This window comes from Salarias fasciatus, chromosome 4 (assembly GCF_902148845.1).
Source record: "Salarias fasciatus chromosome 4, fSalaFa1.1, whole genome shotgun sequence".
Taxonomy (NCBI): Eukaryota; Metazoa; Chordata; class Actinopteri; order Blenniiformes; family Blenniidae; genus Salarias; species Salarias fasciatus.
Window position 1 is genome coordinate 12,642,423 of NC_043748.1, and position 18,007 is coordinate 12,660,429.

At 41.4% G+C, this 18,007-nt stretch overlaps 3 protein-coding genes across 6 annotated transcripts; 2 read left to right on the forward strand and 1 right to left on the reverse strand.

The window, feature by feature from the left end:
- The first annotated feature begins 877 nt into the window (after positions 1 to 877).
- triobpb (TRIO and F-actin binding protein b) lies at positions 878 to 12,199 on the forward strand. Of its 2 annotated transcripts, XM_030089376.1 has the most exons (14): positions 878 to 1,235; positions 1,329 to 1,429; positions 4,256 to 4,312; positions 4,651 to 4,719; positions 4,822 to 4,911; positions 5,130 to 5,239; positions 5,365 to 5,776; positions 7,022 to 7,277; positions 8,144 to 8,255; positions 9,101 to 9,260; positions 9,905 to 10,006; positions 10,573 to 10,659; positions 10,783 to 10,969; positions 11,944 to 12,199. In XM_030089376.1, the coding sequence occupies exons 2-13, from the start codon at positions 1,424 to 1,426 to the stop codon at positions 10,942 to 10,944; spliced, it is 1,623 nt and encodes a 540-aa protein (XP_029945236.1). In that variant the 5' UTR covers positions 878 to 1,235; positions 1,329 to 1,423; the 3' UTR covers positions 10,945 to 10,969; positions 11,944 to 12,199. The 2 variants fall into 2 exon arrangements, with proteins under 2 accessions (XP_029945236.1, XP_029945235.1); XM_030089375.1 differs by having other exon boundaries at positions 878 to 1,429.
- Positions 12,200 to 12,652: 453 nt separating this feature from the next.
- Positions 12,653 to 17,914, reverse strand: smdt1a (single-pass membrane protein with aspartate-rich tail 1a). The gene is made up of 3 exons (XM_030089381.1): positions 17,724 to 17,914; positions 16,223 to 16,387; positions 12,653 to 15,363 (listed from the first exon to the last, which is right to left on the reverse strand). The coding sequence occupies exons 1-2, from the start codon at positions 17,880 to 17,882 to the stop codon at positions 16,250 to 16,252; spliced, it is 297 nt and encodes a 98-aa protein (XP_029945241.1). The 5' UTR covers positions 17,883 to 17,914; the 3' UTR covers positions 12,653 to 15,363; positions 16,223 to 16,249.
- Positions 13,201 to 14,936, forward strand: ndufa6 (NADH:ubiquinone oxidoreductase subunit A6). 3 transcript variants are annotated; one of them, XM_030089379.1, is made up of 4 exons: positions 13,201 to 13,383; positions 14,476 to 14,591; positions 14,705 to 14,855; positions 14,887 to 14,936. In XM_030089379.1, the coding sequence occupies exons 1-3, from the start codon at positions 13,245 to 13,247 to the stop codon at positions 14,834 to 14,836; spliced, it is 387 nt and encodes a 128-aa protein (XP_029945239.1). In that variant the 5' UTR covers positions 13,201 to 13,244; the 3' UTR covers positions 14,837 to 14,855; positions 14,887 to 14,936. The 3 variants fall into 3 exon arrangements, with proteins under 3 accessions (XP_029945239.1, XP_029945238.1, XP_029945237.1); XM_030089378.1 differs by having other exon boundaries at positions 14,705 to 14,847; positions 14,879 to 14,935; XM_030089377.1 differs by having other exon boundaries at positions 14,705 to 14,929.
- Positions 17,915 to 18,007: the final 93 nt, after the last annotated feature.

Genomic DNA, 18,007 nt, shown 5'->3' on the forward strand with positions numbered 1-18,007 from the left:
GGGGCATGTGTTGAAATTCCTGAACTGAAACCAATAGCTACCAAGACAGGGTTTTTGGAGGAGGGGAAAAAAGGGGGGTGATTGCAGTTTCACTTACAAGTATTAAAGATTTATAATGAGGGAGATGGGGCAAAATAAAGGTATATTTAATAAGATAGATAAGATATCTCTCCGTTTAATTTGTGAGATGTATTTAATTTTGATTGCAACAGTTGTTCTTACTGTGATGATGACATTTAAACAAATGAGCATCAATTTTTTTTTACGGTAAATGACGTCATGCTTCTTTTTATGAACATGTTTTATTTGGTATACCTGTGGGGGGAAAATCCATTCATGAGCTGATCATTTTAATTACTGGAAAATTCTATTTACACCAAAATGGACATAAAACAAAACCAAATTTGTACTTTTCACAAGGAACTATGCCACTATATTTCATTTTTTTAATATTTAGAGGAAAATGATGCTTTAAAACTCACAGAGAAACCTGAGTTTTTTTTTCATCCCAATTAATTTTGTATTTGTTTATTCTTGCCCTTTTCTTTTCTATCTTTGCATTTTTAGTTGATTTAAATATATTATGTTTAATTTTGTGTTAATTTTAAACTATACAACAATGTTGTGGTGAAGTGGTTAGCACGTTCACCTCACAGTGAGGAGGTCATGAGTTCAACTACCAACCAGGAAGCTTGCACGTTCCTCCCACAGTCCAAAAACCTGCATGTGAGGTTACTGTGCCATAATGCTGCAGGTTTGATTCCCCATCCCCTCCCGTCCACATGTCTGTTCTTGAGCAAGACGCTGAACCCCCGAACCCCAGCCGCCTCCATCAGTGTGTATGAATGTGTGTGTGATGGGTGAACGTGATGAGCAGTGTAAACAACTTTGGGGATTGCTCAGTTAAATCCATTCACCATTTACCGGATCTTCGAACTGTGAAGGGTTTTCTTGAGGTGGCGACCTGCTGTGGATGTGGCCCATCCATCTGGATCCGATCCCGGTCCCAGAGCGACCAGGACCCGGACCCGGACCCGGACCGAGAGAGAGAGGGAGGGAGAGAGAGGCTTGTTTTCAGCAGCGGTCCCTGGCGGATCCGCCCAGGAAGTGGCAGACAGGGCAGACGGAGTAACGTTAGCGCCACACTGGTCTCCAGAAAGAGCAGACGTTCAGTTTTAGGAGTTTTTACTGAGTTTTGCTGAGATGATCTTCCGTCTCTCTGAGTCCGAGGGGAGGTGAGCTTCACCACTCCGTGAAAGTGAAGTTACCTCTGCTATGAATGGCGGGCTTTTTTAATTTCTTTTCGTGTTATTTGCCCTCGGAGAAAGTAAGGTGTCGATGAGCTGAGCTCCAGGGGAGAGAAGAGGGCTTTTATTTAATCGTTTTTCTCCCATTTCCTTCGCCCCGTCTGGATCAATTCATCATGACGGTGAGTAGCAGCTGTTCCAACCGCTTTTACACAACTTTCAAAAGCGTGTTTCGCATCTCTAAAAGCTGTTTGTTTTTCCTGCTTGTCACCTCTTCCTGAATCGACTTAACTGAAATGAACCTTTTCGCTTTTTAGACGCATTTTATTTTCATTATATAGTTTTCTTTTCTATACATTTTAATCGGTATATTAGCTTTACGTAGCTAGCCAAATTCAAGAGGAAAGAAATGCTGCTAGCTTAAATAAAACACGTTGTATTAAAAGTTTTAGACCTTTTTCTACTCTTTTTAGCTCATTATCACCTCCACAATGTGATTTTTCTTTTCCAAACTAGTTTTTTTTCTTCTGTTTACTGTGTACAGTAGCAGGAGGCGTCGTTAGCTCGTAGCTCGTACTGTAAGTGTCAGTCTGTACAGCCAGCTGTGACACATGTTCACTGTTTACTGCACACAACAGTCTGCATGTTTACTCTGTAAAACAGCGTCTCTGACAGGAGGAAAAGGGCCTGCTGTGAAACATATCTACACGATCGTTGAACTGTAGTGAGTTTGTACAAACCAGATATTTTTTTCTGCTTTGATGCTGTTTTTTTGGATTATTCCATTTTCGAAGAAAGTGAAAATACAACAGCAATGATCACCATGATTATCTTAATCAGCATCATAAAATCAATAATAATCATAAAATCATTTACAGAGTGCTTTAGATGAGCCGGGATCCTGAAAAACAGATTTGTTCGGGTGCCACCTTCATCTTGAGTGGTTCACATAGTTCCATAATAACCTTTAAATTGAATCTTTAATGTTTTTCCTTTGTTGCGGTGCAGAAACATGCCTGTAGTTCCACAGAACTAAACAATTACTGCTGAAAAATACTACACTCTCAACATAAAACAAAATTTTAATTACACCTTCGGAGGTAAAATAAAGTGACATGTCCACAAAAAAAATTCTCCCATAACTTTTTTGCATTGTGCATGTTTTTACAAACTCACCCTGACAGCATTCCTGTGAGACTAATGCTTTCATGCCATCATCACTGATATGTCAGCTCGAGTCTCTGTGTTGTGCTGTGTCTGCTACTGTTAGGAAATTTGAAGGAAAAAAAAAATTAATTGTTTTCAGTGAAATTTCTACAACTTGCTTGGTGCTTTGCTGGACCGGATTGGAGCATCTTTTGGGCTGGTTTTGGCCCACGGGCCTCATGTTTGAAACTAATGCTCAGTAATTCATGCAAATCATGCATTGGTGTCGCTGCTACTCATTTACTCACCACTTATTAAAGTAAAAAAAAAAATTAAAAAAAATTGTAGAAATTTGGTCTGCTCAGTGATAAATATGAAATTCTGATGTAAACAAAGCTCTGATCTGAAGCCTCAGTGTAGCTTTTATAACAGATGCTGCTTCTCCCTGTGCATGATAAATACCCCAATTCAAGTTGAGGTTTGACACATTAGAACTGGCTAAACTCACATGCAAAATAGACACATAAGTTACGTCATTTCCTCTTTTTTTTGTAGCCATAAATACCCGAAACCTTTTTGAAAGTGTCTGATTATCTTCGTTTTTTGCATTGTTGGTCCCTTCCCAGAAACATTGGTCAGGCTGGTGGTTTAGTCTTGCAGACCAATAATTTCCCGAGCATAAAATATCCTTTTTGACTAAACCAGCAATCAAAAAAAGTTTTTTTTATTTCTCATCGTATGTATGTGTTCAGTTCGCCCTGCTCTTGACTTCAGGTATGCATTGTGCCATTTACATGGCAAAGTTATAAAAAAAAAACCCAAAAAACCCCACAGTGACCTGATATCTTAAGCTCTGGACATGTGCTGTGACACATGTCAATGTTGATTGAATTTGTGGTCATTTTTGGTCACATTTTGATATCCTCGCCATTTTGCTAGCTGTACTCGGTCCATTGGCAGTCATCAGGCATGAGCACAGATTATCAGGTTTACTTTCTTAAAAACTGTGTTGTACTTTAGCTCACAGAAATACCCTGAAAAGACGCAAATACAGACAATATTAAGTTGGATACAAATATTTGCCAGAAGTAGGGATTACAGCAGAAAAAAAAAACATGATGATATGAAAGTGAAATAGTGTGGATGAGATGACAGAGACAGAGAGATTTGAAAGAGAGGAATGCACAGGATTGTGTAAGAGAGATAAGCAAAGGGAGGAATGCGTGCTGAAAAACGTTGCCTAATCTTAATCTGGGATCACCGTGTCTTGAGGTGCCTCGTGTAAAAGTTTTTCCTCTTCCTGTCATCGTGCCCAAAAGCAGAAAGAGGTTTGCTGAAGTGCCAAAAGCTCTTACGCAAACTACTGTGGTGTGAAGACACTGAACAGAGATGTATGGTCAAACATGAAGTGCAAAGAAACACACTGAAGGTCATGGTGTCATCTGATGTGTGCTCCTGTGCAAAGGTTATTACAAAGTCTACAAATAAAAACTTCACCTGTGCTGGCATTTCCAGTTTCGGTTGGAGCTAATTTCTCCTCAATGGAAACAGGTTTAGGTCTTTTGTGATCAAATATGTGTGCGGTTGTGGCTCTTCCTTTCATGGAGTAATCCTTTAGTGGTGCGGTTGCCGTTAAAGTCTTTGATCGAGGAAAAGATCTAATTATATGAGTTACGCCCCATCATTCGATATGGGCTTGTAGCGTGTTAAATTTGTTACACATAGACACTTCTTCCCTTCGTCTCTATTCTTAGTCCTGTTCTCTATTTCTGTACTTTGTGCGTACTTCCTTCTTTCAGTCTGCGTTTCGTTCAGTCGTCCAGATAAATGCCAGTGAATGTGTCCCTTCTGTTGCTTTGCAGCCTGACCTGCTGAACTTCAAAAAGGGATGGATGTCACAGCTGGACGAGAGCGGGGAGGTAAAGCACAGCGAGGCCCGGTCGCCTTCTCCCTTCTTCCCACCGTCCGTCCCTGTTAATGAAACGCCTCATGTGCGAAGCGACAGCAGCTGCTCGTTACGCTATCACATTAATGGTTTGATGGCTTGAGGCTCAGCAGGTGTCTCCTGTCTAGTGAAACGCTTGAGTGAGCGAGCTTCTCATTTCACGCGTTGTAAGCTGTACGTCTTTCTGCTCAGCTCAGGCCTGGCTTAACCTGAAAATCTAGAGTTTTTTTTAACTTTGTTTTTGTATTCTAATTTACAAACCACTAGGGGTGCTCAGATGTTTTCAATAAGTTAGCTTTTTTAATTTTTCAGTGGAAGAAGCATTGGTTTGTCCTGACTGACGCCGGACTCAAGTACTACAGAGACTCCAATGCAGAGGAGGTATTCTTCTTTTTATTTCGGACTCATTACAACAAGCTGAAATGAGCATTTAAAGCACAAACACTTTGTGTTGTTAATGATTTTCTTCTCTCTTCTGTGCAGAAAGATGACTTGGATGGAGAGATTGACCTCAAATCCTGCGTCAAGGTGTCCGAGTTCAACGTGGAGAAAAACTATGGGTTTCAAATACAGGTGACTCTCCTTTATTTTCATGATTGTCTACTTTTTTCAGTGTTAACCACACCCCCTCTCAATTTCCTCTACTATCACGACTCACATCTCCAACAGTATGTCTTCCCGCATTCTCTCTGCGTATCACTTTCATACTGACTTTATCACTTCCATCATAACCCAGTTCTCGTATACGTTTGTGTCTTCTTGACCTGTTTCTGTTCTTCTTTGTTCCTCAGACGAGGGAGGCCGTGTTCACGCTGTCTGCCATGACAGCCGGAATCAGACGCAACTGGATCGAGGTTTTACGGAAATACATACGTCCCAGCAGCTCCCCAGACCTCACACAGTAACGAGAATTCAGTCTCTTTCTTATAAAGGCTTTATTTCAATCAGGGGAAGATCTTTATTAGATCTGAGAGAAGAATAAGTTAAATTATTTTAAAATTCTAATGACCGTACCTTCTCTTGCAGATTACCCGACAGCAGTAGCGACAAGGAAAACTCCAGTTTTGTGCCGACTTCCGTCCGGCTCTCGTCACGCCACGGTGACTCCCAGTCAGAGCCTCCTGCCCAGCGTCCTGTGGTGCTGTCCCCAGTCCCTGCCTCCCCCAGGCCCTACCTGGTCGGTGAGAGGGAGGCCGGCGAGGGCCAGGGAGGAGAGCACAGCCCGTGGCAGGGGGAGAGGAACACCAGCAGCCAGTGGGATGCCGTGCTGTTCAAGAAGGGCAGCGGCGGGGGGTCCAACCACCGGTCGCACCGGGAGGACGAAATCGAGAAGAAGTGGGCCGAGTTTGAGCGGATGCCGCTGAAAGAGATGAGCTCCATGTCTTCGGTGGGACCGCGTCCCTCCAGCCAGCCCGCCAGCGAGGCGCTGCAGAGGGAGGTAGTGCGTGGAGATGTTTTTTTTTTCCCAATTTGCAAATTTGATTCAAAAAAGCAAATTAACCTTTCATCTGCACAGATGAAGTCAAGCTTTCCTATTTCTCTCTTTTAACACTTTTTACCGACTTTTCTGGCTTGCTTTTAGTCTTCAGTCGTGTTTTCCATCTGTGGAAGAAGAATAAGTAAAACATCACGATTGGAATAGACGACTGAAGATGCTTCCTGCTGTCTCTGTGTGCCGTGCTGTGGATCTTGGTTTGCGTTCCCTATTGAACTGTCATTTCATGATACGCGCACCTTAAGGTTGTTATGTAGTCGAACAAATTCATGTATATGTTTGTGAAATACACTTGTATTCCAATTAGCCAAAATAGCCAACAGCATTTGATTATTTTCTATCAAAACTTATGATCCAAACATCATTATGATTTTATTTATCAGTAAATGGGAAGAAATGATGAAGAGGCTACAGCGTCAAGCTGAGCCGTCCAAAGACTAAAAGATAAGAGATTTTTCCAGCTGTTCTACAGATATCCGGAGCAGAAATGAGCTTGTTCCCGGAGAAACATCGTTCCCGGTGCCATATTTACATAACTGTGTACTTTAGACAGCGGACGATTAGCTGCTGTTGTATAGAAAGTTGCCAAGGATTAGTCTAAAAATATGCAGCAAGAAATGTGAAACAGCAGTTCATGTACAGTGTTTGCTGCAGTTACTTTCAAGTTAATGTTAAAAACCTCAAACACCAAACTACTCCTGAAGATCGCTTGTTCTGACCTGAAGGGGAAGATAATCTCTCTCTCCGAATGACTTAAATTTATACAGACTGTGGTGAGAAAACAGCCACTGACCATCGAGCATTTCGCAACATGTAAACTACTTCTGCTTAAACTGTGAACCAGAGACTTTGCGCTGAAGGCGATGCTGACTGAAGCCGTAATTCAAAGCGAAACTGTAATGGAACTGCTGCTTTGCATCTGTTTACTCTGCAGCCACCGCCGCACACAGAAACTCTGTCATGCATTCATTAAGCAAATATGAACAGCACAGCAACCAAGCTGTTCTTTTAACACACAACGTATTGCTCTACAGAAAAACAGCGAACAGATGATTCCGTTTCTTTAGATTAAAAAAGTGTAGCTTTATAATGAAGCATGCAGGTACATCGATGTTCACGGAAGCAAACATCAGATGTATTGATCAGCTTCTGTCAGTGGGCTTTACCTCCACGTTTATCTGTCCTCAGGTGGCGTCACTGAGGCAGCAGCTGGAGCAACTACAACAAGGAGGAGGAGGAGGAGGAGGAAGGAGAGCCAGTGTGAGAGGGAGTGTGCGGACGGACTGCGGCCCCGAGGCGCCCTGCAGCCGCAGCCTGGTGGCCATGGAGCGCGCCCATCGGCAAGCGCTGGAAGAGCTGCAGAGGCAGCACGACCGGCAGATCAAGGAGCTGGAGAGCGAGAAGGACAGGCTGCTGCTGGAGGAGACCCGGGACACCGCACGAGGTCAGCTCACTGACCCACACAGCAACTAGGAACAACAGCCGACAACTGGGGAAGTGATGTCTGTGGTCGTGGTTCAGCTGGAGTTCAGTGTTGTGTCAATGGAAGAATTCACTTCCACAAAACTCTGGAATAATAAGTTTCTATCACATCGGTGATGCAGTTCAGCTTTAGTCTTCTGTGGCGAGATCCTTGGTGCTCCTTCACACTTTGATATTGAGTTCTTAGACTTGAATAAGGACAAATCAGAGCTGGCTACCACAGTGATGTAGAACAATACACACAAATTCCAGCATTATCAGGTATGCCATCTGTGCCTTCAGGAGATAATAGATACAGCTAATGAATAATCAAGTAATTGTTCCAGTAGCATTGATTTTCAGGGAAAAGTGAGGAATGGGACAGGCACAGTTTGGACAATTCAACACCATCAAAATCCACCAATCACCATCAGACACGTCACTTTCCGTAGCGTTCTCTTTGTGGCAGCAGTCACATTGTGAAGCATGATGGCGGTTTTATCTCAGTTGATCGCAAATCTTGAGATAAACAGAACAGACATTTGATGGAATACCGTAGATATTCATAAAACACCAGTATCTTCATAAAGCATCCACTCTGATGTGCAGCAAATGTCCACGAGCCATTTAGAGGACCGATATCGGCAGCAGAGGTTTAAACAAAGTGTAGAATTGATTTTTCTTTTTTATTAAAACACAATTTTAGAACAGATTTTCTCTAGTGAAAGTAATAGTTAATTCAGTGAGGACCAAAGCAAATGATCATTTCAAACTATTCGTGTGGTTTTTTCGTCAGGCTTGACGGTGCACACCTAATTGTCACATTTTTGTCTCAATGTTGTGTTGAAGTGATGGAGGCGCTGAAAGTGAAGCACAAAGAGGAGCTGGATCGGGAGGTGGATAAAGTCCAGAGGCTGAGCAGTGGGCGTCTGGACTCATACAGTTTACGAGCACAACAAACGTGAGTCACTCCGAATCAGCTTTTCAAACTTAAACAAACAGTCCTAAAAACTTCGACGTATTTTTACACGTGAACTTCAGAAGCACTCTCGTCGCATCCTTATCTCAGCTCTGAAAATAAATTCTGAGCTCACAGTCTTGGGCAGTGGAAGCCAATACTTGTAATTTATGTGAATAGGCCTCTCATGCTTTTAAGTAGGGGCTCGCCGGCCACAAAAGGTTGAATTTGCCGACTATACAGCAATCCAGTGTTCCCTGTTGAAGCGAGGCCATTACCACAGCGGCCACTGGGCTCTGGGAGGCACTTGAGGAATGTCAAAGAATTTGGTCATGGATTAGTTTTCTTTTGTAAGCCTCACAAGGCCTTTGACACGGGCTGTGTCAGCGGCTGCTACTGGACCCTGCATTTTCGGGCTTATCTGCCCTGCTGGTTCTGCATTTTTCATTCCTCATGCTCCTCCTTTTTTTTTTTTTTTTTTTTTTTTCTGTGGTTATTGGTTATAGGCACTGAGGAGGTTTTTAAAAAAACCACTCCAGGAAATGCTTGTGTCATGAAACACCGAGCGTGCGGCTGCTATTCCACATAAATCATAGGAAATAATAAGCCGTGCACTTGAAAGAATGTATTGGGATTCAATAAGTACAACAGAGATGAAGTGGCTTCCATTTAATAGGACAGTTAGCTTGAATTGTCTGCAAGATGTATGAAAAATAGATGTTCAATCCTGAAAATAGCAAAAAAAAAAGATGGCAGACAATGTAAGTTACAGAGGGATTTAAACCAGCTGTTGTGTCGTCACTGGAGCAGGAGCCTGACAGAAACAATCTGCTCATGTGTGGCTGCAGGGCAGAAACTCAGGCCCTGCAGAGAGAGCTGGCCGGACTGTCCGAGCGCTACTCCCAGAAGTGTCTGGAACTCAACCGAGCCGAGCAGAACAACGCTGGGAGGGAGAGAGAGATCAGCCGCAAAGAGAGAGACATGGAGCAGCTGAGGAAGGAGAACCAGGTGAGTCAGCTCCAGCTTCACCGAGGGTGGGATGATCAATCAAAACAAAAGAAAAAAAAACAAAACTTTTTTTCCCCAAAAGTAATGTGGATTTAACAACCACAAGAGTGATTGTATTCGCGTGCACTTTATAAATTTAATATGGCTTACGTGTTTCAATTCATTCTGGGTTTTCTCTGAGTATGTAAGTGCATTGAGAAGTAAAACCAAAACTTCCTGTTATTGTCAAAATGTCTGATCTCCTCTCGCTGAACACGTCGAACCCCCCCCCCTTTCCTAATGTAGACGTTCAGAAACAGGCGACATCAAATAAACGGGTCTTTATGAACAGAATCATCAGAGGATTTGAGAAACTTCTAGTCGTGTTAATCTGGTTTCTCATAATCAGATCACTGCAGTTGAAATCGATCTCATTATGCTGGTTAACTGAACTGATTACTCCAGGAATTGGATTACAATCACATTTTATGACTGTAAACAAGCGCTTTGATTTTAATTTAATCCTGACAGTCATATTCACAGAAACTGTATTACACTTAGTGCACTGATGTGTGACTGTGTCAGTACAAATATAGCTTCTTTGTCTGCAAACCGCATATATAACTTTAATTTAAGACTTTAAGACTCAGTGGTTTCCTCCACAGGACTTAAAGGACCGATTGACGGACGAGATCCTCCGCATGCGACTGAGCGGCACAGACCACGGCTCAGGAGACGGCAGAGACAAGACGCCCTGCGAGCTGGAGGTAAGGACAACGTGCACTGTGCACTCGAAACCGAAAGTGGGGGAGTGTGGTCTGTGTTTGTCAGGCTGTGTTTTTTTTAGCTCTCGGGTTTCTTCATCTTGCAGGGAGCAGGTGTGAAGAGTTCATATATTTGCAAGTGTTTGTTTCTACTTCATGACTCTTGCTTTGACTTTAACTTGATCTTCTTGTTTTCAAGTATCTAGTCCGTAGATTTTAGTTACAGTTAGTGCTCTGATATCAAAGGAAGGAATTTTTATTTCAGCTTTAACATCTTCTGTTTGGTTTCTCAGTTAAAACCAAAATGTCACATTTGTTTCCTTAGATTATAAAACTATTTGTTGATGTTGGTTGGTTCAGATGTAAAGTGAACCAGATATGTTTTATTTATTCAGTATTGTATTTGGATGATTACGTTCAATCCAGTTTTATTTCAGAAGCGCCAAACACAGTCCCATCCCCTCAGAGGAAAGCCCAACAATTCTGATTATACAGTTTTGAAGGAAAAGTAATAATTTTTGTCGTCTCAGTCATCAGTTGAGGAAACCGGCCTGTTGTTCTTCCTCCAGGTTCTTCTCAGGATGAAAGACAACGAGATCGAGTACTTGAACAAAGAAATCAGCTGTCTGAGGAATGAGCTGCAGTTTCTCAACATGGTACCCTTCTCTTTGTGTTCTGCAAAATGCAGCTTGTGGAAATTCCCAACATGAAAGAGACTTTTAAAATCATCATAGCGAATGCCTCAGATTTTTTCACTTTCAATTTCTCTTGCTCCGCAGGAGAAAAAGCTGGCCTGCGAGCGATACGCCGAGATGCACGAGGAGCTGAGCGGGATGAGAGGCCGGAACGAGCGAGAGATCCAGAGTCTGAAGGAGCACTTGAAGCTGGCCATGGCTGCTCTGCAGGAGGGCCAGAAGCTGGGAAACAGCCTGGACCACTGAGAGGCCGCTGCTGGTACGAGCACAGGTGGGACTTTTCACTGTAACGTTTTTCTTTGTTGTGGCGCGCAGTATACAAGATGAAAATGTCTATATTTTTAGGAACTCAATTACTGGGGAAAATGACTGTAATCTCAATATTAAGCCAATCTTAATGATACCTTCTGGTGCAAAATACAGTGAAGTATGCCAAAAACTTATATAAAATATATGAACTCCTCAGGAGAGGCATTAGAGAGGGAGGTGATGCGGCACGCCCGAGGCTCATCAGGGACCAATTATCTGCCTCCGTACCCTCCAGGATAAGAGGGAGAGCACGCAGCAGAGGGTGGCTGAGCACCTAAAAAAAAGAGGCTTTAGTCTGAGGAGACAGCAGCAGAACAGTGCGCATTTGTTGGGAGTAAATGGTTAAAAGGAAAGCTGGCTCCATGTCTCTGTGCCCAAAGAACCCCAGAGTCTCATGTTACAGCTTGTTTCTTTACAGATTCACCCTGACAGCATGGCTTTAAGGCCGGTTTGTAAACAAGGTAGCTAGTTTTCATAGCAGCTTCACCAATTTCTCAGCTGGTCTCAGTGTTGTGTCCGATACTCTTTAGTCATTTATATTTTTTTAAATCCATGTTTGCTAGAATTTTTACAGTTTCTTTGTTTGGTGCGTCGATTGGAGCCTCTTTTGGCACACGGGCCATATGTTTGACACCCCTGCATTAGACTGACCCATAAATCCAGGAATTGGAAAGTAGATTAATTCATAAATGTTATTGAGTGATTGTTGGTTGCAGCCCTATTTCTATGTCAACTGTGGGGCACAGCTCTCCAATATCAGATCTTAAAAATCTACAAAGGATGACATGTAGTGTTTTTTGTCTTAAAACAGTCATAAAGAAGGTAAATATAAATCTGAATGTGAATTTTGAAGAATGTCAAAGCTGTTGAAACAAGGAACAGTGTAAGGAAGTGGCAGAAGAGTAAAAGTTTTCTTTTCTTTTTTTTTTTTTGCAGGCGTGTCTCCATCTCAGACGAGCAGAGGACAGGTGTTGACAGTGTCATAGTTTTCAATCATTCTGCCAACGAGCAGCGTCAAGTAGTTATTTGGTTTCATTACACTGGCCCACACAGGATGTAGAAAACTGCACTTTTCTTTTCTTTTTTTTTTTTTTTTATGATTAATTTCAGCCTTTTGCTTTTATGAGTGCGAGCATGTATGAGTGCACATTTGGTCTGAAAACTGGAATTTTTTTAATGACATTTTAATTTTTATTTTTTTTTAATCTACTTTTTTAAAAGTTGGAGAAACTTCTCATCAGCTCTGCAGACCGCAGGGATCAGAGGACCAACCGTCATTTCACTTTTCTCCTGTACATATTTTTATGTTGAGTTTACTTTGAGGGAAGACAAAGCACACTTCTTAAGAAACGGGAGCATATCTTTAGGTGTAATTATTCAGTTTTTTTTTTTTTTTACCTCCTCCAAAAAAAGAGGATGTTGAGTTTGTGAGTACTGAAAATATTGGGATTAAAAACAGGACGAGACAGCAGAAACTTCTCTCTCTCCTCACAGGCTGAATTGAAAACTGATCTATAGTGTAAATTGTATAGAAGCAGATTCAGGCCGAGCTTTGTTTAAACACCAGGAGACGCTGTTGAATGATTGTTGTCCCACATCTCAAATGTCTTCACTTTCAAACTGAGAACTCTTGTTTTTTTTTTTTAGTTCCTCCTGATCATTAAAGGCACATTGTGCATGTGCCACCATCACCACATTTGACAGGTGTTGCAATAATGAGCCAATTTGTTTTTTTTTTTTTTTAATTATTGACTGTATGTATTGTGATAAAATGACCTATCTACCTGCATTTTCATATTTAATGTTCTGTAAAGCCTGTACCTTTGTAAATTATACACATTTTTGCAATCAATAAAATACATCAGCCGAAACATTGCTGTACTGAGCAGTTCATTTCTTGCTGTTGTCATTGAATCTTGTATGGAAGTAAAAAGGTTTCCAAATATGAGTTCAAGAATCATTTTAATAAATAATCTCAGACACTAATTCCCTCGTGTTTGATGTGTAGCTTAAAAAGTAGTGTTGGAGGTAATATTTACAATAGTGAAAGAATTATTTTTGTAAATACATGGAAATGTAAGCATAAGCAATAAAAGCAGGATGTAATTCCGTGTCAGCGCCTTGCAGTGGAGCCTCCTCTCCAGAAGGCGGCAGCAGCGCGCTCGTGTGAACATATCGACCCAACAGGAAGCGCAGCAGCAGTAGCAGCAGCAGCAGAAGAAGCCACAGCAGCAGTCATGGCGTCCACAGCTGCGACCCGAACCGGAGCCGCAGCAGCTAAAGTCGTGAAGCCGATCTTCAGCAGGGATTTAGACGAGGCTAAGCGGAGGGTCCGTGAGCTGTACCGGGCCTGGTACCGAGAGGTCCCGAACTCAGGTACGTTTGTTTGACTGTGGCCGGTGAACAGCGGAGTGAGGCTCCAGCGTCAAGGTCGAGTTATGCACGGAGCTTTAGCAAAAACACCCAACTGCTGAAGAAACTGCAGGACATACAGTGAAACATATGAAAACTGTGTCATTTCATTTCTCCTGTGATTTGTAGAAATGTCTGTTTTGAGTGATCATATGAGAAGCTTGTCAGTTAGCAAGTCACCAACCCTAACTCTTTATTTGTAACTCAGTAGCCTGAGCTAACGCATACAAACAAACGAGTTTCTGATAATCTCATTTATTTATTTACTTGATATTCAAGTTCACTATAAACACAAGGGTTATTTGTTTTAAATAAACTATTAATAATCTAATGGGCTGTTTCATACAGTCCCACTGGTTGTTCGTCCTCAGATCAATTTGTTAGCAGAATCCTGAGTGTAGATATACGAGTAAATCATGGAATTCACAAGTCAATCAGAATTGGTTGAGACTTTAAAAGACACATCTTTCTGGAATTACAAAAGCACTTTATGACATGACACTAATGCTTCACATGGTACAGATACTTGTGATGTAGCAGCTAAAGAAGTGTCTGACATGTTGTACTTTTTTCCTCTTTGCTTGCTTGTTGTACAAGGGATTGTCTGTGTTGGATAAGTCTACAATTTTTTAAGGTTTCAATTAAGTTTAAAAACTTGTCCTTCATTTAGTTTTAGTGTTTTTTAAACATACTTTGGTTCACTGTGGTCCAGGAAAATACAGATGTCCCAGCATGTTGGCATTCAAGTTAGGGTTATGCCCAATCTCTACATACTTCAAGTTTTATATAAAATAATTGATAATCAGCTTGTTGCTGTAGCAGTCTATATTATATATTTTCAACCTGTTTAGAGTTCAGTGTTAACATTTGCCATTGTTCAATCAGTGCTATCATTAATCATTGGTCAATTCTGCTAGTTATTTCTGATGCAGTTCATTTATATTTCAGGTTATTTGGACCAGATTTATCCATAGATAATGTGTTACCACCATGTTGATATATTTTTTTGTTTACTGCAGCCACACTGAGATTGACCCTCTGTTTTTCTCCCTGCAGTGGCTACATTTCAGCTGGACATCTCAACACGTCAGGGAAGAGACAAAGTGAGGGAGATGTTTGACAAGAACAAGCACATCACCGATCCCCGAGTCATCGACCTGCTGGTCATTAAGGTAAAAACATCTTTGATTAACTTAGAAAAACAAAAAAATCAAAGCAATATTTCATGTTTACTTCTCAAATCCTGTTTTCATTGTCTTTAAAAATGTTTCTTTTTAAATCCCAGGGGAAAATGGAGCTTGAGGAAACGATCCAAGTCTGGAAGCAGAAGACTCATGTCATGCGATATTTCAGCGAGACCCAGGAACCTCGTTCTAATGACTTTCTGTCCAAATTCTACAGAGGTCACGACCCGTGAACTGTACCGCCATCAGCTGACCCCTGACCCCTTGTTCTCTGAGCCAGCTGTGACAATTGTTCTCCTTTATTGTAAATACACACATAAGACACACTTACCTGAAAACTGCCTCTTTTGTTCAGAGTGAACTTGATTTGAATTAAAGGTGTTGAGCTTAAATTATTATTTTTTTTATTGTTCACATCTGGCATCTCTTCAAACCTTAAGACTACAGAGAAATCCTCTTTAGTGTGATCAGACACCAAAAACACACTTTATTTTGGACTGATTGTGCGACATCGAGTCTATTTTCACAAAATCTACTTACTCTCGCCACGGTCCACTGACAAACTTTTACACAAGTGTTCTTCTCTTTTAAGACACAAGCAGTGCATGCAAACACGGTACGAGCGGCCCACGGCAACGGCAGTGAAACCCTGAATCCAGTGCAGACAGAAGGCGACTTAAACACAGCAGAACTCCAGGAAGGCTTTTTATCTGCTCAGAAGGTTGCAGACACGCAGCAGAGGCATTGACGTCCCATGAACCTGCAGAAAAGGAGGATTGGTGATCACCTTTAATCTCAACATGTGGCACATTCAATTCTCACATACAGTACGCTGCACATGACAGAACACTGACATTACAAACCATCCCTGTTTTCACTGCTGCATTGGAGCCTCTTACGAGATGAAGTATGGCTGTGCATCTTTATTTAATTCCAACAGATGTAACCGTTACGTATGAGAAAGTCATTTATTTTATGTTGACAGTCTAAATTACCATATTTCAGCTTGTACTCAAATGCAGCATTGTGTGATCTGGTTGAGGGAGTTACATATAAAGACACCAGAGGTCTTCAAAGTGTGAGCTCCACCTCAGTGGCCATCTGAATTAGTTTAGGAAGGAGTTTGTCCAAAGGACGTTTGCACAAACTTTGCATGAAAAATTGGGGTGTTGCAATGAGAATACATTTTTTTTGCAGATTATGATCTCACTTTTTACAGATTTTGAAGCCTCAGGACAAATCCTTTGACAAGTATTTCGTCTTGTGTGATTTTGAAAGAAAAGACTCCTGACTCAACATTATTCATTTAACCTCATATGAATAAATGTAGAATTTATTCATGATCTAAGGTTTTACGATATTGATTTTGTCCATTACTCATGTAATGTGCTGCTATTGGCCACCTGTTGGTCACTATTTTTTGGGAGGGGCATCTAGTTATTATGATCTGGATTTGTGGATGAAATTCTTTTAGCAGTTAAGAAGTTGCTTGTATTAATGAGGGAAGCAACATCTTTTTTTAAATAAATTCTGAAACTTTGAAAACCTCTGTTGGAAGAAAAAAAAAAGGCATCTTCAGCAAACACTCAGTTAAAACCCACAATCCGAGTGGCGGATACCTGATCACCAGGAAGCCTACAGACCCCTCAGTCATCGTCGTCGTCGTCCTCGGGGACGAAGATGTCGTGCTCCTCCAGCAGCGCAGCAAAGTTCTTGCTGATCAGAGTCCCCACATACAAGAAGGGCACCACTACCAGAGCAATCCGGACAAGGCCGAAGGGGGTCTGCTCCCCAGCGCCACACATCCCCCATAGAGACAACTAAGTTAGTGACTCAAAACTAAATATGTGAAAAGGTTGTTACATTTGCTCTTGTAAAATCCAAATAATCAATAATAATAATGGATTATGATCCAATATTAATAATAATCCAACATTTCTTCTCTATTTGCATGTCTGGTGCATCAAAATCAGAAGAACATGCAAACTCCACACTGGTCATGGGAAGATTCAAGCTCAATCTTCTTTTTGTGTAAATTCCAACAATATCAGAACTGTAATAATAAATGTGATTCCACCTGCCTCTTTAAATTCTATTTAACAGTTTAACAATCTGAAAACGACAAAAGAGTCCGAGCAAACCACTTAATTAGATACACTGAAGACCTTTCCTTTTTACAAAAGTAAAAATGTTCAGTTTCAGTGGAGATTGTCAGGTTTTTATCTTATTATTACTTCTTAGATTGCAGTTTGAGCATGTATGGCAAGCACATTCAAGTACGTAGGTTTACTTCTTTAACATAGGTTTTTTGCTGGCCCAATACTGTATTAGCTTCACAATAAACAAATGAAAGTTTTTTCTAATTTACATGTAGATCACACATTTATTGTGATCATAAAAACATACCTCCAATCCTAAACCTTTACTTGAATAACTTCAGTGTGGTATTTTGCAGAAATTATACTTTAACAATGTGTTTGTATCATATTTATCAATGTCTGATACACAGATAACAGTTTTGATTTCACCTCAATTTATAAATTACAGGATGTGTAACATTATAGACAGAGAGGATTTTGTTTATGTTTATAAGATTGTAATCTGTTGGAGATTGTGAGTTTAGCATAAAATTAGTTTCAGAACTTTTTTAAATGGCACATTTTTTTTGCATGTAAACAATTTTAAAATGTTGGCATATCAATTTATTTCCTAATTCATTATCATTAAAGAAAAGTGAGTCCACGGCACCTATACTGTCTTGGAAGTTTGTTCATTTTTATAAAATTTGAGGAAAATGTTTCAACTGGACTTGCATGTCTTCTTTTTCAAATTCTGAATCCTGATGGAAGCAAAATCATACAGTAAAACAGTGACGCAAAACAGAAAAAGATTCAAAGTTTCTACTAAAGAGTAAATATTTCCCTCAAACTTTTAAGTAATTTCTCCAAAAATAAAAAACGCTCCGTTTAGATTCTGCTGTTGCAAAAGTAGTAAATAAAGCTCCACCATTTTTTTTTTAAATCATTATTTGGATTTTGTCAAATGGATGTATTTTTTAAGGAAGCTCCTCCAGGTGAACTTCCTCACGCGGAGCTGCGGCGCGCGCACACCGGGACTCACCTTCTTGGGTTTGGGGAGAATCGCCCCGGTGGACGAGCTGACGGCGGTCCGGCGGGCCGCACCCGCCCGGAGCGGCTCTCCTGCGGGGGTCAGCAGGCTGGAGCGGCCGCGTCCGAGGGCCGAGAGGCGGGCCAGGTGAACGAGCAGCGCCGACGCCATGATTCGGGAGCGGGAGGCTGCGGCAGCAATGCGGAAAACCGGGAGTGATTCGAGGAAACGGGCGGAGAAACAGCGCCCCCGTGTGGCGGTGACGCTGCTACTGCACCCACAGCCGCTTCACAGTG